Source organism: Pristis pectinata, chromosome 4, assembly GCF_009764475.1.
Source record: "Pristis pectinata isolate sPriPec2 chromosome 4, sPriPec2.1.pri, whole genome shotgun sequence".
NCBI classification, from domain to species: domain Eukaryota; kingdom Metazoa; phylum Chordata; class Chondrichthyes; order Rhinopristiformes; family Pristidae; genus Pristis; species Pristis pectinata.
In genome coordinates, this window is record NC_067408.1 from 74,364,181 (window position 1) to 74,386,279 (window position 22,099).

At 41.4% G+C, this 22,099-nt stretch overlaps 1 protein-coding gene across 1 annotated transcript; it reads right to left on the reverse strand.

The window, feature by feature from the left end:
- Positions 1 to 11,641: 11,641 nt before the first annotated feature.
- On the reverse strand, positions 11,642 to 14,045 carry LOC127569653 (kelch-like protein 34). The gene has a single exon (XM_052014452.1). It carries the CDS (start codon positions 14,043 to 14,045, stop codon positions 12,183 to 12,185), a length of 1,863 nt encoding a protein of 620 aa, XP_051870412.1. The 3' UTR covers positions 11,642 to 12,182.
- Positions 14,046 to 22,099: the final 8,054 nt, after the last annotated feature.

Consider the following 22,099-nt stretch of genomic DNA (forward strand, 5'->3'; position numbering starts at 1 on the left):
AAGAAAGAACATGATACTAAATAGTTCAGTGTGATAATACCTGATACTATATACCTCCAGCAGTGTTTATGTGCTGTGCCTGATGTTATTAAAGACCTTGCTAACTCAGTAGCTGCACCTGACCAAATTGGCTCATCACCCAGTCATCAGTTGACTCTCTTTTTCCAAATGTATCAGTTTCAAATTTCTGTCCATATCACTTTAGATCTTACGCCACCTACCTTGAAAATCTTCCCAGCCGTGATGTGCAAGCACCTACCACATCAGATTATCTGCTTTAATCCATGTTCTCCCTCCTCAGCACCTTTCTCTTTGACCTTCAGTGACTGTCCTTTTAGCCACCATGTCCCCACACTTTGGAATTCTCTTCCTGAGACTCTTTCCCTACAACCCCTCTCCCACCCCACTACCTTTGAAAGTATCCACAGAATTTCACTCTTTGAGTCTACAGTCGCTTCTTTTAACCTTTCTTCTAAATTATGCATGATATCCATAGCTTTCCCTAAGTATTATTTGAAATGTTTTGTTATCTGAATGATCCTATGTAAGGGTAAGAGACCTTAAGAGTCCACATGCCTACACACCACTGTGAAGTCTCTTCCAGGGATGCTTACCCTGAAGAAGTTTTCTTCCTCTCTTCAATGGGAGTTCTGTGAGGCCCTCTCTCACTGCTCCCTTCTGTGATCTCTGCTGCTCTCCAGCTCTTCGACCACGTGCTCACCCAGACTCCCTTCCATAGCCACGTGACCTTCCTGGGAACTTGCCTCCACCGCCATCTTGTGCCACATGGCTTCCAGCTCCGCTTCCTGCGCGTGCTCCTCCCCCTCCCCCCCCCCCCCCCCCACCTTCTTATTCTGGCTTCTGCCCTCTTCCTTTCCAATTTTGATGAAGGGTCTTGGCCCGAAACATCAACTGTTTATTTCCCTCCATAGATGCTGCCTGACCTGCTGAGTTCTTCCAGCACTTTTTGTGTATTGCTCCAGACTCCAGCATCTGCAGAATTTCTTGTGTCTTAGTACAAGATGTATCTGGCCCAGGCCTCCATCACTGACACCACCATCTTTTGTTTAGTCAAAGGAACATTCCTCGATATCCTAATGACAGATGCTTTCCAATGTTACTAAGATTGCATCCACAGCACATGCCATTGTAGCAAGGATGGGAAGTTCAGTCTAAACACCCTGGTTGAAGAAATATCATGTCTCTCCCTATAGTCCAGGTCGCCTGCAGTTCTCCTGTTGAGTCATCCAGTGCTTTACCTTATCAGGGATACCTGTACTGACTGAGAATTCAAAATCTCAGGCACTCCTTACAAATGGGAAGATTTTCCCATAACCCTCTAACCCTCCCCATCCCTACCATGATACTATCGTCATAGAGAGCATACACAGGCAGAGGACCTTCCAAGAAATACAATGGAGCTTTTCAAGAGACTGCACATGAATATGCAGGGAATGGAGGGATATGGATCATGTGCAGGCAGAAGGGATTAGTTAATTTGGCATCATGCTTGGCACAGATATTGTGGGCCGAAGTGCCTCTTCCTGTGCTGTACTTTTCTATGTTCTTAATACAGGTATCAGGTTAGCATCCAATGTATCACAACCCCAATTTAATTTCAACTGTTCTAGCAGATTGCTGCAAAGTGTGTGCAGGAATCTACCTGGATGGCAATGAAATTTTAGGACCCAGTTATTTAATAAGTTGCATTTGAATGTATTTGGAATGTAAAATACATAGTGAGGGAATGGGGAGGCAGGAAAGAACTATTGTAAGAACAGGAAATTATGAACATTGTTGTAATGTCACTTATTTTGAAGAAAAGTATCAATTTGGAATATAATTGACATTACCTCCTAGGCAGTAAACTAACAGAGTAGGTTATCGTTATGATGGTTTACTGACTAAAATAAATGGATCAAAAATTGGATTGTTTCTGTAATACATGAGCAGTCTATTCTGTTGGAATGCTGCCAAACAATGGTGAAAATTATGTCCACACAGTGCAAAAGTGGACCGCTATTGCTCCTTAACTTGAGCCCTGATCTTTCTTGGGTTTTTACTTTCATCAATCTGATTTATTTTCACATTTCCTCTTTTCCGTTTGTTTTGTTGTTCCTATGTTTCTACATGCTTCTAAACATATGCATTTTTCATTAGCTAGTCATTTTCTCTTCAAATTTATGGACATAATCTTAAGTTTTGTTATTTGAAGCTAATCTTACCCACATATAGATAGAACAGTTTAAAGGCTCCATAACAGTTCTCAGTTATTTTACATGGGCTTTTTCAACAAAGATCGAGCTAACAGAAGCCTTGGTCAATGAGTAGCACATGCTCAATGTTTGTATGACCTTGAAGTCTATTAAGATGGCAGCCAGGCTCAGTTTTTTGTGGTTTGCATTTGTATCCACAATGAGAATGATCAGGATTATATCTTGATTTGTTTGATTTGTTTTTTATTTGGTCTCATGATGCAGGCATCGCTGGCAAGACCATCATTTATCTCCCACCTTTAGCTGGCCTGAGAAAGTTTAGGTGTTGAGTGTTTCCATTCTGCTTGAGGTTTCATACAACTGAGTGACCTGCTAGGCTACCTCCTGAGAGAAGTTAAAAGTTGGTTTTGTTGGTTTGAATCAATCATCACAAATAGACTGGAAGAGGTTAAGTTATTTCTCTAAAGGCGTCAGTGAACCAGCTGGGATTTTTCCAACAATCTGACAGCTTCATTGTCAATTTACCACATTTGTGCCTATTGTGAAACTTAATTCACCATGAAGTTTTTTTTCATATTCATTAAAAGACCTGGAAAACCCGCAAATGGCAAAAAAACACAAAAGAATTACAACTGCCAGAAAAAAAATGAACTTGTTTGCACATGATAATATAAATTATAAATAATGTACCAAAGGACAACAAAAAATTGCACTTTCTGCATAGCTACATTAATCCAATTTTACAAAAGGTATAACTGTTGAACATATTCTTTTTTTTAACTTCAAATAAATGACATGCAATACATTGTGGAGAAGTAATTTGTCTTCGGTCACTCGTGCTAAATCACTGCTAGTGGGTTAGCTGTCAGTTGTATGCCACCTGCATATTTATTTTCATTGGCTTCAGTGGAAGTGAATGTGCAGGGGGTGAGAACAACTGGCAGCTGATACTCACAACCATTTTTTCACCAGCAATGTAATCTTCCCCTTTATGGTGTTAATATACACTTACACATTTAGAAGAGCCACACATAACCCAAATGATTTTGCTGTATCAAAGCTTGTTTAAAAAGAAAGCAGAATGTGGGCAAAGACTTATTAAGAAATTAACCAGAATATATAATCCTGATATATATATATATCTATAATGAAAGTTAGTTTGAGTATTTTGATTATGATCTCATGTTCCAAAGATACCACCTTGGGCTGGCTCTCAAAAAAGAAAACTTAAATATGGTCCCAAGGCAGTGGAGCTAGGTTATCTCTGCAGGTTCTTTAACCTGATGTCAAAAAACAGCGAATTGTATTAATTATCACAAGCCTTGCTGTTGCTGCTATCGCTGCTGCAAGCCTATAGTTTATTCTTGAGCATTGTGTGGTTTCATCCCTGCACTGCCGCTAGTAAAAAAATAAATGACCACAGATGCTAACAAATATTTTTGCACATTGTATTGGTTAGTTACTTGCTATTGTATGCCAGAACCTATTGCTTGAAATAATAAAAAAAGACAAAAAAATCATAAATTCTAAAATTATATACCTGCTTGTCTTAGTGGCTATATCTGCAACAGTAAATGGGAGGGAAAATTTTTATAATGTAGGATAATTCAAAAGTTTGTTTTCTCAACCAGAATATATTCTAAAATGACTAACTCAGAGTATTTCCAAACTCTGTCCACTGCAAGTGAACAGGAAAGTGGCCTTCTTTCAGAATAGTTGATATGAATTCAGTCTATGAAAGACAGGCAGACAATAATACCCCTTGGTTTGGGAAAAGTTCCAAATCAAGAATGGCATCCAAGAAGAGATACTTGTATAAACTGAAAATATATGTACTGCATGGGTACTGACAAATGAATTGTGGTTTTATATAATACTTGTCATTATCGCAAAGAAAAATACTTGAGTAAGGACATCAAGTTGTGGCACTTATACCAAGCATCATGCCTCTGTTGTTCTGTACATTGTGACAGATTTTTTTTTGTAATGGACCAAAAAATAAGTGTATTGATATAAGAAAAAAATTATTTCTACTTTGAGTGTAGTTTACAGGCTTTAAAGATGCTGTAGTTATAAACTTGTTTTGAAGAATAAAATCTGTTGCTGTGCAACAGTTTTATGGTTTGCACTTTACTTAGTAAAGAATTGCATTCAGTGTTTTAAATTTTGGAAGAAATTTCTCAAAGACTGCATTATTTCTAAGTGGCAAGTGTAGCATGGTGTCATAAAGTAGTCTTGTGATACAAACATGAACCTTTCAACAATAATGTATGTTATTTGTTGTGTATATTTTATTGTTCTTATCGCTTAAAAGCAAAGATAATTATGAATATGGTCATCAATGGTCAAATAAAGTTCTTGAAATTTTTATTATATTATTCTTTTTCATCTAATCCATGTGTGCATTCAGAGTGTAAAGGAAACCTGAAAAATGGAAAATTCTGGAAATTCTCAAGCAGTGTCGAAAGAGTTAACAGTGTTGAAAGGGTTAACATTTTGGTCAATGCTTCTCTCCACAGATGCTTCCTGCCCTTTCAAATATTTCCAGCTCTTGGTTTACAGTGGAAAAATACCTGATATGGTAAATGAACGGTAGTTTTTGATAGTGATCTAACAATTGTTCCAAAGATATCACCTTAGGTTAGCTCTCAAAAGAAATATAGGGGATTTAGTATTGAGTCCAGAAGGCTGCAGTGTGCCCAGATGAAAGATGAGGTGCTGTTCCTCAAACCTGCATTGGTCCTCATTGTAAGGTCAGGGTGGGATGGAGAATTAAAGTGGCAGGCAACAGCAAGTTCAGGGTTGCCCCTGAGGACTTGACACTTGACTCCAAAAAGCAATCACCCATTGTGCATTTGGTTTCTCCAATGTAGAAGAGACGATGTTGTAAACACCAAATACAACACACTAGATTGGAAGAATTGCAAGCGAATAGCCCCTTTACCTATAAAGACTATTTGGGTCCCTGGATAGTGGGAAGGAAAAAGATGAAAGAACAAATGCTGCATCGTCTGTCGTTGCAAAGGTAAAGAGCTAGAAGAATTCACAGGAACAGAAGAGTGGACTAGGAAGTCACGAAGGGAATGGTCCCTGCGAAATGCTGAAAGAGGAGGAGAGAGGAAGATATGTCTGGTAATGGAATCTCTGAATGTGATAGAAATTGTGGAGAATGATCTATTGAATGCAGAGGCTGGTGGGGTGGAAGGTTAGGATCAGTGTCAAGTCTGATAAAGTCAACATTTGACCGAATAGAATTACGAAAGCATCAAGACACATTATTGAGTAAATACTTAAAATAAATCCAATTTACAAATAAAAACTTATCTCTACAGAACAATTTTGAGGACTTGAGGATCCATTTCATATTTTCCTTAGAAGAACCATTTTTCTGAATTGTATATGTAAGTAATTCAAAAATCCATTGAATAAAATGTATGCAGTAGATAACTTATGCAATGTGTGTCAATCGCATGCACAAACACAAGGAAAGGCATCTGTTATTTTTCAGAATCAGGTTTATTATCACTGTCTTATGACGTGTTGCTGTTTTGCAGCAGCATTACAGCGTAAAGACATAAAATTACTATAAATTATAAAATAAATAAATAGTGCAAAAAGGAATAATGAGGTAGTGTTTATGGGTCATGAACCGTTCAGAAATCTGATGGCTGAGGGGAAGAAGATGTTTCTGAATACTTAACCCTATTTAAACTGTTGGTTATATATTTGGGACTAGGTTTCAGTTGCAAGTCACAGAAATAAAATTTGACTTGGAATTTGTACTAAAAAAGAAAAATGAGATTGTGCTAATTGTACAGAATCATGAAAGAGCTTTACAACAACTTTCTTCTTTAGATAATACAGTTTGTATGAAAGGGCTTGGAAATCTATGAGGCATGGTGGTCAAATTATATCAGTTATAAATTTACTAGTTTATCTCTGCCCCATTGTTAGTAACTGCTTCTTTGTATCTTGCTCGCGTAATTTTAAATCACCAAATATCTTCTTTTCCTCCCAGGAGTGCTGAGGTGCTGTTGCAGCAAATAGTTAAAACATTAAATGTTGGCAATTTTTGAACAACTGAAGTATAAATAAGTGAATATACAAATCTTGAAAGAAAAGTTAATCCAATAGATGGACACAAGGAGATTTGATGATATTAATAGCTTGCATAATATGAAGTTATCCCACGTAAGTCTCAACTATGTCTCTCAATTCTACTATTTAAAGCAGTATTGCAGGTATTATGTATCTTTTGGGGCTTAGATAAGACTGAAACTGGCCAAGCAAGCCACATGATAATACTTGACTTTAAAACAGAGACCAAAGACTAACTCTTATAAAGTGGTGAATCCCAGTCCAGAATGACTAAATTGCTATGCTAATCTTGCCCATCATAAAGTATGCCAATTGCAAATCTCCTTTGGGCTAACTTATTTCCACATACTGACAGTGCCCAGTTACATTCTGAAGACCTGGGAAAACTCAAAAGGCTGTGGCCACTTTGGGCAAAATCTCTTGCAGCCTTGAGAAAGATTCATCAAACACTGTGAATATTGACAGTTTTGACTAAATCGAATAGGGGAAACAAATGGTAAGTGGTAAGGAAAAATAAATGTCCAGAAGATTTCCAGAGTGATAATATAATACAAGTGACCAAGTAGTGTAACATCTCGCACAACCCCCATCCCACCACCAGTGAATTTCATAGTCAGCAAAATTCAAATTCTGCACCTTCAAATTGATGCAAGTAACATTTTCTTTCTTTTGCACTCCATTGTTGCCTGAATAAGCCTGAGATATAAAAGACAAAGACTGAATTAAATTCAATCAACTTTGCAAGTGCAATTCCTATCATCCTGGAGTCTTTACAATAGATGGCAAATCTCTGGAACTAACTCCCTAATGAGAGTTGTTGGGTAGATTTGCCAAGATCCAAGAACATCGGGTACACTGTCATACAATGCCAAATAAAGACAATGTAAATTAGATGTCCCCTTTTACCCCTTACTTCTCTTGCATGCCTTTTGTCATGTTAAACTATCTCCCAATAAAATGTTGTATTTTGTATAGCTCAATACCAATCCCTGCAAAATCTTTGCTGCATTTGATGCCCAACATGGGTCTGGGAGTGGAAAAATTCTGTTACATTTATCTCTTTCCCTGGTCTGCTGAAGTTTCCTAAACAGTTTACTCTCTGCTCTTCTGTGACCTGTACGGGGATTCAAAACTCTGTTAGAAAGCACTTAAAACCAAATCAATTGCAATAAGTAAAAATTCATCCCCAAAAATTTCAAATTCATATTGATAACTATTTTATAACTGTTGTGCTGTGGTAAAAAATATCAGCTGTGATCTTATTGGCGGGTGTGAAGGGTGAATGCCCAACTTCTGCATTTATTCCTTGTGCTCTGACATTAACCAAGAAGTACAGCGTAGACACTGAAACAAAAAGTAACATATCTGTCCCTCTCTATAAACGAAGTGGGCTTCACAAGGAATAAAACATATTACAGGCTCAAAAGGAACAAAATTGTGGCAATTAGTCATTCAAATATTTCTGAATGTACCCTAAAGTTCTGATGAAGCCAAAACACAAAATTAATGTAAATATTCTCATGCTGAAAATGGAACAAGCAGGAAACTGTTGAAGGAAATGCTAATTCTACTAAGGCATCTTCTAACCTCCTCTTAAACCTCTCATTATCAGATTTAACTAGGCTACAGAAGTTATAGCCTAGTCCATCTATTCAATTCTTTCACTCTCATAGGTTAATCAATAAGTTCATGATTTTTTTCCTCCTGTAACCATATCAAATCAGATAGCAATCATAATATTAAATTAACACTTTACTTGGATTCCAGCTAGCTAACCACTAGAATTAACATTTTACTGCAGTTCTCCATACCATTAAGATATTGTTTAGTACTTGTTCCAAAAATGTATTCTTTATTCTGCCCCAGAAGAGCGTAGAAAGAAAATTAACACGAACAAACTACTTGATTTGTTATTTTTTTCTGAAGGGAAGTGAAATCAAGTTCAACCAATGGAATTTGCTGTGACTGTTATTTCTTCACTTTTCAATGAAGGAGCCCAACAATTTTAATCTGACTTGGTGTCAATATATTTATGAACCCCTCTCCAAAGACTGAGGAAGGAAATTTATCGCTCATACCAATGGTGCAATACATTTGGGCAGTAGAGGTGCACTGAAAATGTAAGACATGGCACTAAGCACAAACAACCAGCACTCCTTTACCAAGAGACTACCTGAGGCAGGTAGCATTAACATAACTTTCACTATCAGTGAGAAATCTCACTGCATATTTGAGTATGCAATTTTTTTTGCCCTAAACAATACAAATAAGTCATCTTAGGATATAAACAGAAGGTTAAGAATAATTAAAGCTTTAGAAAAAACAGATTCACAAGTGTATTCAGGCAGAATGTTATGCCACAGCAAATGTAGAATCAAACACAATGAATTCCACTATTACTTTAATAAGAGATTTGCAAGATGGAGCTAGTCAAGCTTTGTTGCATTGCTCATACACAGAGTTGACTGACACTGAAAGTTCAGTAGAGTGATACACAGAGGATTCTGTATGGAACGAAGTATGAAGCAGATTTTTTCCACATTAGGTAATCTCAAATGTCAGCTTAATGTTTACATGCTCACCTCTGAATTTAAAGGTCAAGTGACACCTAATCACATAATCCAGACTAACATTTTAGATCAAGGGGGAATTACTGCTGTAGAGGCTGCTGGAGTAAAAATTGGGCCTTGTACCTATTTTATAAACATAAAATATGGCCCATGACCCATACCCAAAGGGCTTTTGGAAGACATCTATTAGGACAGGTTATTTTTTTAGATGTTCAGGTTAGACACCTAAAATGGTTACTGGGCATGTTGCCTTTTCCAATGTGAGGAATAACATCGAGTATTGTGTCTGTACTGTGATAACATGTTTTTAGACGTGACCAGTAATGTCTACTGAAGTAAACCCACTCTGCCAGTCCTCGGTAAGCAGCCTCTCTTCCTGCTGCCTAGTCAGCCACTAACCTTGTAGCAAGCAGCTTACGATTTTTAGCAAGAAGGGCAATCTCCCTGTGGAGGCAGTCTAGTGTAAATGCCTCATCAAACTTAATAAAGCTAGACCTTGTTGGGTTATGCATTGCATGTCCAGCACCAATTGTAGTCTTGAAAACAGACAAAAAATATTAGCTCTTTTTTTGGCAACGAAGACCTCAAACCTATCTGCTTAGATGGATGGAAAGAACCAGTAGTTCACTCTGTTCTGGGGAAAACATTGATTCTTCAATTCGACGAACAGATTAACTGGTCAGTTTGCTGCTTGTGAAAGCTCTGTGTGTATTGGTTGCTGCATTTTCTTCAATAACAGGGAGTACAGCTCATATGTAATTCATTAAATTCATAAGGATTTGTGATATCCTTCTTTCATAACAGTCAAGAGTTTAAATAATTTTATTCTGAAAATAGTTCATTTCTAATACATACATTCTTAACATTTTCAAACATTAATGTTTTTGCAGTTCTTCTAAGGATCTAATTCAGTGACCTAACTTTATGTTTTAATGAAGTACAGAGTGTGAAAATATATGGCAACTGTGTATTTCAGCCAATGTTTCATGCAGGCTACAGATTCTGGACTATACCACAAATGTAATCTCACAATATTGCTATTAAATACTGTAAACAGCCACAGATACTTAGTTGTCTATCTATTAATAATATTCCAGTCAATCTGGGCAACATTGCTACATGCAGTTTGTCACTGGGTTTCCCTGAGTAACTTTGAAGGTAACTCAAATTAAATTTGTTTCTCCTTGTGCAAAGATGTCAAAATGTGCAAAAATACTATTGAAACAAAATACAATCCAAATCAATTGATATCTCTAACCTGACAATGTACATAACTGATGAACAGTGAAAAATAAAACTATACAAATGTAATACACAATAATTACAATATCTCATAATTACTAAAATTCTAACTTCTGAATTGAGCTTTAAAGCTACTTGAATATAAGTGCCTTTTCATTTGCTTATTCTTATTTTGTATTATGTTTGTTATCAATAATTTTAACATTGCACTGTTCCTTCCTGTGCTCCATTAGTACATTAACCATATCATTATGGTAATGTTGGGACATGATTTACAAATGGGAGAAAAAGTGATAGAATTCTGGAATCGAGTTAATTCATATTTTAAAGTGCCTGACGTCCAATGGACTTACTCAAAATATATTAGTATTTATTTAAAAAGTGCAGATTTTTACCCAGCTTCTTGTGTGATTAAAAGACAGCCGAGCATTACAGAAAAAGCACCCGACCACTGACATTCAGCTGGTAGTGTTGTAACTTCCAGCAGCCTTCAAATAAAATACCATAAAATTAGATTCCTCTCAAAGCTGCAGAGATTGCAGAAGCTTGTTACTCAGAGATAACATCATAGTATTGTCCATGCTGTCAGTGCTGCTTCTTTCAAGTAGCAATCCAAATAGTGCAACTTCCCTGTTCGTTGCCTGTAACCCTGGAAATACTTCATCTTCTACATATTCAATTCCTTGTTGAGAACTACTGTTGAATCTGCTTCCACCACACTTTAACCATGTGCGTTATAGGTTGTAAATATCCTCAATTCCCCTCGTTTCTTTCCCAATTATCCAAAATTTCTGTTTTCCGGCCATAGACTTTCCTAAAAGTAGAAACAATTTTTCTCAACCTACTCAATTAAATCCTTTCATACTTTTGGACACATCTCTTAAATGTTCCTTTAACCACCTCTTCAAGGAAACAGTCCCAATTTCTCCAGTCTCTTTGCATATCATCACTCATCCCACTGGTACACCAGTTCCATATCTGCTCCAAGGAAAGCCATCCAAAGCTATAAAAATTTGTAAGGTGTGGAGCAGGATGAAAGACATTTTCACGTGAGTTTTATTTTCAGCTTTCTGACTTCTGAGTAAACTATAGCAAAAAAAAAGATGCCAGGCATGCAGCAGCCAACAAAATGCACAGGGGTTTTCCACTAATGTAGTTTTCCACCAGTTAATGAGCAGAATGAAAGAAAACCATCTGCTTACTGGATTTACAGTAAGTAGTTTTGTAGTTGAAAGGGTTCATTTGTTTGAATTTGTACTCCATTGCTCGAGTTATCCTGTTGAGGGTTTTCCTTCATGTTTTATTGCAAAATGAGGAAACAACATCTGGTCACTCAGCATAATACCCCGCTGCTATGGAGAAAGTTTTTGAATTCATTGCTTGAATTTATCCAGCCAACACACTAAAGTCAGTCACTTAATTAGCTTTCACCCCAGCACTCTAGAAAGAGAATGTCTTAGAATTGCATTCCATGTATTGATCATATCCAGACCTGATGTTAATGGCAATGTAAAGTGCAGAAGTCATCCACTCAGTTTGTGTTGTGCACGGTGAGTTGTATCTTAACTTGCACTCAGTGGGGTAGAGTTCAGTCAAAGTTTATCCACCTGAACGTTTTATTATTTACTATACATTGAATGAGAAAAAGGCACCTGCTCATTCGGCTTTCAACTTTGCTGTGGAAAGGGATTTTTTTGTATCTCGTCAAGGTGTTGTCCATCCGAAGGTTTAATAGCAGTAAAACCATCTGCTCGGTTTACACCCGTGTTTAGGAACAGACTGCACCCTACTGCATTGAATGTTTCCAGTCAACAGCCCTTGTACTTCATTTGTCTACCTGCACTGCACTTTCTCTGTAACTATAACACTATATTCTGCATTGTTTTCCCTTTCTGTACTACCTGGATATATTTATGGTTTGATCTGATCTGTCTGGGGGGCACGCAAACAAAAGCTTTTCACTGTAGCTCGGTAGCTGTGACAATAATAAACCAATGACCCATTACAGCCGCCCACTCACGATTCTCCAGAGCCACTACCGCAGCCCGGGTTTGCACTAGGCATCGGGCAGCTCGGGCAGGAGCAGCGCCCCGCACTGAGCGCCGTACAGGGGCACGGGCAGCCGGCACACCTCCCTCCAGCTGTCGGAGGCCGGGTCGTAGGCCACAGTGCTCTGGGCCGGCACCTCGCGGCCTTGCTGCCACTTCTTGCCACCCACCAGGTAGACGGTGTCGTCCAGCACCGCCAGCCCGTAGCAGGAGCGGTCGAAGATCAGGGGACGGAGGCGCTGCCACTGGGCGCGCAGCGGCTCGTAGCACTCGATGTCGCAGAAGGGCTCGTACATGCCGACGAAGGAGTAGATGCGCTCGCCCACCGTGGCCATCTGATGGCCGAAGCGGGCGATGGTCATGGGCGGGCAGCGCTGCCAACTTGCCCCCGCCTGCGGCGCCAGGCTGTGCATCTCCTTGCAGGCCTCGGCCTGGCCAGCCGGCCGGCCGCCCGACACGTAGATGGTGCCGGCGTGGACGGCGCAGGCGTGGCCGTGCAGCCGCTGCGGCAGTTCGGCCGCTTCCAACCAGCGGCCGCTGCCGCCCAGGTCGAGCAGCTCGGCGGCCGAGAGCGAGGCCTGGCCGGCGTCGCAGCGGCCTCCCAGCGCGAAGATGCGCTCGCCCAGCACGCAGCAGGCGAACTGAGCCCGCCGCTTCAGCATGTTCGCCGCCCGGCTCCAGCTGTTGGAGCGGGGGTCGTACCGAAACACGCGGCGGCTGGGCATCGGCTGCGGCCCGCTGTTAGCCGACTCCCCGGCTTGGGCCTGAGCCCCGGCCTGATGCTGCTGCTGATCCGCGGCCTCTTCCAGCAGTTCTCCGCCGAGCACGAACAAGAAGTCGCCGAGCACACACACGCAGTGTCCCTGCACCCTCGGGCCGTCGGCCAGCGGCCTCCAGCAGCCGGTGCGGGGATCGAGGGCCGACAGGCCGGAGATGGCCCGGGCGGCGGCGGCGGTGGCCTCGCCACTCTCCGGCCGCTCCAGCAGCAGCAGCAGCCCGCCGGCGGCCACCAGCTGCCGCTGCCCGCTCCTCAGCGTGCTCTGCCGGCTCTGGCGGACCGGTTGCCGGGCCTCGGCGTGGTGGTAGCGCACGGCCTGGGTGATGAGGCGGCGGGCGCCGGGGGCTCGGCCGGCGGCTCCCTGCCCTCCGTGCAGGAGCAGCCGCTGCAGCTCGGCGCAGGGGACGAGGCCGTAGCGAATGCGGCTGAGCAGCCGGTCGGCGTGGCTCCAGCGCTCGGGGTCGGGCTCCGGGCCGCGGCCCAGCCAGTCGAGGGCCAGCCCCAGCAGCGCGGGTTCGGGGACGCCGGGCAGCCGCTCGGAGTCGAGCACGGCTCCCAGCGAGTCGGGGTTGAGGTCGGCCAGGCCGCTGCGCTCGGCTCCCAGCTCCAGCAGGCGCCACAGGTTGGTGGCGATGTAGAGGTCGGCGCGCCGCCGCGCCTCGGGCAACGCGAAGCCGGACGCCAGGTTGGCCGAGCGGCAGCAGCCGGCGGTGCTCAGGCTGCTGGCCAGGTAGACGGAGCAGAGGCGCAGGGCCTCGGGCACCTGCAGGTAGCTGGCCGCCTCCAACGTCTGCTCCAGGCTGTCGGGGCACAGCGCCAGGCACGACGAGTAGATGAAGTCGAGCACCCGGCCGAGGCCGCCGGCCGACACCAGCTGGAGCTGCACCACGGCCGCGCCCGCCTCCCGCGTGTGTGCCTTGAACAGGCACCTGAAGTAGTCGCTGGCGCAGGCCAGCAGCGAGCGGTGGGCGCGGAACTCGGTGCCCTCGGCCACCAGCACCACATCGCACAGCAACTTCTCGTCCCGCAGGGCCCGGTAGCGGGACACCACCGCCTCCCCGTGGGTGCTGGACAGCGCCAGGAAGTAACTCATGCCCCCCCCCCCCGCCCCCTGATCCTCCTCCCCCCCCCGCCCGCCCGCCCCCTGATCCTCCTCCCCCTGATCCTCCTCTGCCTCTCCCCTTTCCTCTACCTTTATGCTCTTTTCCCCTTCCTCTATTATCCTCCTTTCCCCCTTCTCTTACTCTCCCCTTGCTCCCTACCTTTATGTCCTTCCTCTGTCCTCCTCCTTGCCCCTTTTCCCTTTCCTCTCTCCCTCCAATCCCCTCCCCCTCCCCTCCGACCAATGCACCAAAGAAACTTCAGCGCAGTTGAGGTTTTAGACACGTCGCTGAGGTCCAGAATAGTGCCTGAGTCTGCACTCCTTTGAAATGATACAGATTTCCAGGTTAACCTGCAAAATCAAACTTGCCCTTCATTGTAAATCGATGAACCGTCCGGAAGAATATCCTAGAAGCAGCTGGTTGCGAGTTTAAGGCATCGTTAACACGGCACTGTCCCGCCGGGAGTTAGACTCGGTTGTTGAGATCCGCAACGATCCACGCAAGGGCGGGGGTTGCACTTCGTATCCCACTCTTTCCGCTGAAGGTCCAGTCCATTCAAGTCAGACCGATTGTGAGATTATTTTTCAATATCGAATTTGTCCACATCACAATTGACCCTTCCGGAAGACCATCATGAAAGCGGCTGGTTATGGGAGTTGACACCTTAAGCAGAACACAGGTTCAGATTTGGAGTCAATTTCCAATTGTCAAATTCCAATTTCCAGGACCACTGTGAAAGGGGTTTCTCGTCCTTTCGGTTAAAAGTTGATGTTCATTTAATTGAAACGGATGCCGCGCTTGTCCTTTGTCATAAATCGATGAGCTGCCCAGAAGGCCATCCTGGAAGTGGCTGCATGAGCTAATAGATTTAATTTCTAGTCTATTGGTCTAGTAAATAAAGTCCCGGTGTCTGATAAACAAAACCGGGCGATACCAAATTGCTGCTGCGCTTTGGTGCGTCCTGGTATTAGATAATGTCCGCAGGATGTCCTCGCCACTTTCCATGGACTCACCTACACGAGCTCCTAATCCAATTGACAGGCCGGTGACCTCTCGTTAAACTATTGATGATGGGCGCCAAGACCAGAATAGAAACAACAAACAAAACAAGGCAGCGTCAAGTTTATAAAGTCTGCAGTCAGGATGCTTTTCTGTGACCCGCCCACTGTCCTACTTACTACTGAAGCTGTGTCGACCGGCTCTTGGAGGGACTTGTTAATGGAGTAAGTTGAAAAGTGGGGGTGGGAGGGAGTCGGGTATAGATCGGGAATACCGCCTTGGACCTGTTGGGCCGATTGGCCTGTATCTACTACACATTTTATGCCACCTGCAACTAAACAGAAGTGGACTGTCTCGTTGGCACGTCCTTGGAACCGACGTGAGGGCGCTGATGCATACCATCCTTATATCCCAATTGAAACTGACGTGCTTCGATAAAAGCTATAAACAAGTCCTCTGCCACGCTGAGAATGTCCTTGTGTAATCTAAGTTATGTATGAAAAGACGCTAGAGATATTCTTTAACTCCTGATGGATCCTTCTACAAATATACAGAGAAGATGCTGGAAATTCTCAGCAGGTCGGGTAGCGTCTCGAGAGAGAGGAGTAGATTTATCTTTCAAATTCATCTCGTCAGAACGTGAAATGAAGGGTGGGAGGAGGTTTCTGTTGTTAGATGTGGGCACGGTCCACAGGCCAATACTCGTTTGAGTGTCTTACATCTGACACTCCGTGGAACTGTGCCCAAGGAGTTCCATGTATCTCGCTGATTGAACATATATACGACCAAATCAGTTCGTAGCCACTGAAGAAAAGTTTCCGCTCCAAAACAGGCATCTAATGAGACCTTAAATTTCACTTCTTCGGGATTTCTAATACCAAGCGCACAGAAGAGTCTTTGCCCATAATTAAATATATCGCTGGTATTTGCATTGCCCCCAAAGGTGCTGACTGATTATGATGCCTGGCGCAATTCACAACGCAATTGTGTGCGAGCACATCAGGTCCCACCTGAAACTGATTCCTGGCATCTGCAACGCCCAGATCACAACTCCACGGAGCCAAAGTCTGCAGCCGGACTTCCCTCACTAACCTGAAAACTTAGGATGGAGACCTACAGTTTTGCTCTATTCTCCCTTTCTGATTAGGTTTTAGAATATAAACTTGTCTGGGATTTGGGTGGGGGGGGGGGGGGGCGGGGATGAAAACACGCTTGTTTTATTTTCACAGCCCCACTGTTTACACAATGGGTGTGGAAAAGCCTTAGAAGGTAAAAATGGACGTTCAGGGCCAAAAATTAAACAATTTAACTAACGACGACATTATTTTCAGCAAGCGAAGAAGTTTGGACGATAGCTGCAAGGACAGCAGGGTAAGAATAATTTCCTGATTCATTATCGATTAACCGTGAAGCAGGCGGGTTTTTTTTGTCCTTGTCAGTTATAACATTTGTAGTTAAGAAAGATGATTTTGCATTCAATACGCTTTGAGAGTGTTAACACTCGACTCAATTTTTGACCATTCTGTGGATGACCGTGCAATGGTTGAATCCGTACTACACGGTCATTACTTTTTCTTTGGACTGGATAAGCATTCCATGAGACAAGTGGCTGAGGATAAAATAAAATCACTGGGCAAATGCCGAGGAACATTTTTGAATGGGAACCAGCCAGTGTTGTGCCGCAGTAAAGATCAAAGTTTTGGACCTTGCTTGGACCAAGCCCCCAGTAAATTCGGAAGCTTCAAACATAATACTGTAAATCCATGGGCGGCACAGTGGCGCAGCTAGTAGAGCCGCTGCCTCACATCGCCAGAGACCTGGGTTCAATTCTGATCTTGTGTGAAGTTTTGCATGTTCTCTTTGTTACCGCGTGGGTTTCCTCCGGCTGTTTCCTCCCACAAAGACATATGTTAATTGTAAATTGCCCCCAGCGTGGAGGTGCGTGGTAGAATCTAGGAGGATTTAATGGAAATACGGGGAGAATAAAGAATGGGGTTAGTGTAAATAGTTGATTTGTTGCTCGGTATAGACTCAATGAGCCGATGGGCCCGATTCTGTGGGGTAACTATCACAGCAAGTAAAACCCCCATAACAAACAAAACCAAGTTCAACACCCATACAAAAAAAATCCAGCTCCTCCACATACAACAAATGCACAAAGCAACAGGATGCTGGAAGAATTAAATAAAAATAGATCATTCCGAAATTGTTGTAACCCTGAGTTTTGTTGAATCCTTGTACAAATTATAAAATCTATCCATTAAATCTGGTACTACCAATTGGCCAAAAGTTGGCAGAAAATATCTTGCAGGTCTATAGATCATGAGTTAACTTTGAACAAAAAGAAAGTTTAATGTACTGAAGGAATTATCACTTAATACATAAAAAGGAAATCCTATCCACTAGAAAGTAGCTAATCAATCAATAGCTATTCAAAAATATCTGGCTGAACATCTCATCACTTGCACTATATACCTCCAAGATAATACTCAAAAATTGCCAAGGATGTACACAATTTAACAATTGTAAACAAAGTACAAACCATATCCATAATATACTCATCAATTTTTCAGACCCCTCCAACAATTTTCCTCCATATGGATTGCCTTTTGCTCACTTCCCAGAGCTTGCACTCCTCAGCTGGGTCCTGATATTTTTGGGCTCTGCTTTTACATTTCCTGGTCGAAGAATTCTCACTTTATCTCAAGGCTGTTCAAAGGTGTGAAATCAAATCTAAGTGGTATGCCATTTTAATTTAAAATTTAACGTTCAATCCAAAACTACTACTCAAGTGGCGTCCCCTCATTTTAGCATAATTAATTGTAAACTTAGTCTAGTTTAGCAGCACCAAGCTACGTTAGAACATTGAGGGATTGCCATTGTCAGACTTGAGCACGTAATCTCGTTTGGTATTTATCGTTTGATGATAGAGATGAACATTTTCATTAGAGAGGCTTGCCTATTTGTGCAGATTGGGCGTTAATGATCCCATCATGTCTCTATTCAATGATGAACAGATATTTGGCAAATATTTCTCCTTCAATCAACAACAATGTAGACAGATTAAGTGGGCATTCATCTCATTTGTTGCTCAGGGATTCTTCCTGGATGCACACTTGCTCTTATGTTTACTCCCAGAACAACAGTAATACCACTTGAAACGTCATTCAAGATCATTCCAAACATAATTCACTGGGAGTGAAGTAGATTGTTTTGATTTCAAACACAAGATTGTAAATGAAATCTACCATGTATTAAATTTAGTATTAAATCTAGTATTAAATTTACCATGAGATTAAGAGAGGGATTAATTTATGAGCAAACTAAAAATAATAAATTCCATGCTTTCATGCATATTTTATGCAACAATTTAAATTGCTGTGCAAGAAGTTAATTTTGAGCATTGAGAGAGAAATAATTTGAATGTCCCCGGTAGGAGATTCACTTTGTTTCATTCTTGTCAGGCATCACAACCCAACCTCGGTATTGACAGATATCTTAACAAACTTCAAACTTGAATATCATATGTCTGTTGAGGGTTGGAATGATCCTGATCCCTATTTACTTTAGGGAGGCTGCACACCATGCAGTGCATCAGCTCTTAATTATGCCATTGTGCCCTGAGCCAGTATTACTTGGCAGTGACTATGCACAGAAAGTCATTTAACTCATCATTGCTAAACTAAATTTCCATCATTCATTTCTTAATTACCCTTAATCCTTTTACTGCTGAAACTTAGACTCTTGTGAACCTTCATGCCAATTTTTTTTACTTGAAGTGTCATGACCCTATCAGTGGGTTTCCCAGTTGAAACTACTGGATCTTAAGTTTTCAGAACAAAAGAAAAGCATGCAAGACAAAACAGATTACACAAGGTACATAGTGCCCGTCTCTCGGCCAGTGCACACCTACATGTGTGGAGAGAGGAGAATATGCCTCACTTTGGCGAATGATTAGTATAGGTAAAGATCCAATTTTTTCAAAATATCTGGAGTAGAATCCAATAGCAGCAATAAGATATTTTACCTTCTAAGAAACTTTTATTAGATACATTTTCAGATACACTTCAATCACACAATATCTATTTTGCGATAATGTTCCATGAAAGAAGGCATGGCAGTGTGATCAGCAGTCAATGCAGCCTTTTTAATGATACTCTCATTATAACCCCATATGCAGGTACTGTTGAATCCCCTGGATATGGCCATGGATATGTTTTTGCAGTTCTATTTCAACAGACACTCAGATGCAGAGCTGTGCCATCTATGGATACCAACAAGCATCATCCCATATACTTCTGCAGCTTTGTGATTACAACTAACTAGTTATGCCAACAATTTGCTTGATGACACTTATGGGTGTCTGAACAGTAGATGACACCTCTGCAAATGGGTGTCTGCTGAATGGGCCTGTGAAGACATGTAGATGCAACAAACCTTCAGGGATGACCACCTTCTCAAGGTCAATTAAAGATGGGCAATAAGTGCTGGTCTTGCCATCAATACCTACATCCAAAATTTAAAATAATTCAAAAAATTATTAACCTTGATTTGGCTCTCCTCTTCTCAAACGCTTTGTTTTTAAGGATTGCCAATACAAAAAAAAATTGGAGTATTGTCATTTAGGGCAAAATAAAAGCTGGTCCAGGGACTTATGAGAGCCCAAATTCCAACAATGGAAAGAAAGAAAACGACTAAGAAATGAAAGATAGAAATCCATCTCAGCACAACCTACTTTGAGAGCCACTAGGTCAGACCACATGGGCATAATTAAGAACCAACACACTGCCTGTTCTTTAATGCAGGTTTTGTTAAAATATTTGTATTCAACATCGTTCTTGTTGGTCAGTTTTTTCCTAAATATGTGTGTCCAATATTATGTCCCGAAGATAGCCTTTTACACAGTGCATATGGGTGATCCTTCAATATACTGAATATATTTTTCTTCATATGGCCCTGAAATTTCTACCTGACACCTGAATGACATTTCTCTGCTGATTGTTGGCTTGTTCCTGGATCCAAGGGTAACATTACTCAAGAGAGATTAAAACACGGCCAGGGAAAAGTGGTTCAAACTGTAGAAGTTGTCTTTTAAAGTTTACTGCCTTGTGAAACTTGAACAGTGAACTGAAACAAAGCTTCAGCTTGAATCTCATTATTTACTCAATAACTTATAGGACTAATGCATTCAGTACATTCATGTATGAAACCATTCTTAAAATTAAATCATTACCATAGATTCATAGAACCATAGAACAATACAGCACAATACAGGCCCTTCGGCCCACCATGTTGTGCCGACCTTTAAACCTCGCCTATCTAACCCCTTCCTCCCACATATCCCTCTATCTTAAATTCCTCCATATGCTTATCTAATAATCTCTTGAACTTGACCAACGTACCTGCCTCTACCACCACCCCAGGTAGCGCATTCCATACACCTACCACTCTCTGGGTAAAAAACCTCCCTCTGATATCTCCCTTGAACTTCCCACCCATTACTTTAAAGCCATGCCCTCTTGTATTGAGCATTAGTGCCCTGGGAAAGAGGCGCTGGCTGTCTGCTCTATCTATTCCTCTTAATATTTTGTATACCTCTATCATGTCTCCCCTCATCCTCCTTCTCTCCAAAGAGTAAAACCCTAGCTCCCTTAGTCTCACCTCATAATCCATACTCTCCAAACCAGGCAGCATCCTGGTAACTCTCCTCTGCACCCTTTCCAACGCTTCCACATCCTTCCTATAATGATAATTATATTTTAGAAATAAATGAGTTCCTCACTGCAACTGATAGTGACATTCCTTTCTTGGTTCTTTTTTAATATCAGGTCTGTTATAATAAAACTGTGTATTTTATTCATCAGCCATGCTATGGGAGATCAGTTAATTCTGGTCAAATTCCCAATGTATTTACAGTAATTGTGGAAAAGTTTAACCACTGAAAAGAATACTTTTAAAGGATGCATAATTTAATCAAACTTATTTCAAAATAAAAGTTGTAATTCCTATGTTCATTCATGGAACGTTTGTGAACAGAAGAGGTATAAAAATATTCAATGGTTTGTACAACAATTGTAGACCATACATCAATGTATTTTAGTCAAGTTCCCTTGATGTGATGTATATTTGGGATGTAAATTCAGTATGGATGATATCACAAAACTAGTAAAAATGCAACAGAAACATATTTTGGAATGTCCATTGACATCATTGGAGGGAAACTGAAATTAAGTGTAAAATGTACAGCCAAAGGGAAGTTTATCTCCTTTTAAGTCATGGGATTCTTCATGCAAAATGTCATAGTTCAAGCACAATATGTAGTGACTTCATTTCTTGATTGTAATCCATTAACTCCTGCCAGAAACATTAAATGATAACGAGGGATGCCTCAGATGTGACATCTCTATTTGGCCATACCCCAAATCAAGTGGCTTGCTTTCTCCTAATGATATTACTCATATGTGATTAAAGATCACTTGCCAGATGGAGATCACTATTAGCATGCTCCAATAAACTATCAGAAGCTCAGGATGGAGATAGCACATTAAAAATATTTTTGAAACTGATGGTTTATTTGCTTAAACTTAATTCTTTTCCTCTATTTCAGTAGTTTAACCCATAATCATTGTATCTTGTGGCATAAAATGAATATACTGCAAAGTGTGTGCTAGAGCATCAAACTATCATTAGAGTAGTAAGTCACTTGGGATCTGACCATGAGACTGAAGTACTAGCATAGGTTTGTTCTCCATTATAACAGTGACTGCGTCCAAAAATATTTAATCACTGTGAGTGCTTTGAGATCCCTTGAGTTATTGAATGGGTTTATATTAATGTAAATCTTTCTTTTAATTTCAGTTCTGCCAATGTTTGCAATGTGTTATACACAAACTTGAGCACCCAAGAGGCAGATATCCCAAAGCACTACAACTAACATCATAGGTATTTTGTTTAAAAAGAGGAAAGCTGAATGCACCATAAAAGAAAATGGCAGTACTTTCCACAGTTATGAGAAGGAAAGAACATACTCAGTTTACTGCCAGCA

Excerpts from the sequence above, each read along its gene's own strand:
- LOC127569653 (XM_052014452.1), bottom strand. The coding sequence starts at position 14,045 with ATGAGTTACTTCCTGGCGCTGTCCAGCACCCACGGGGAGGCGGTGGTG.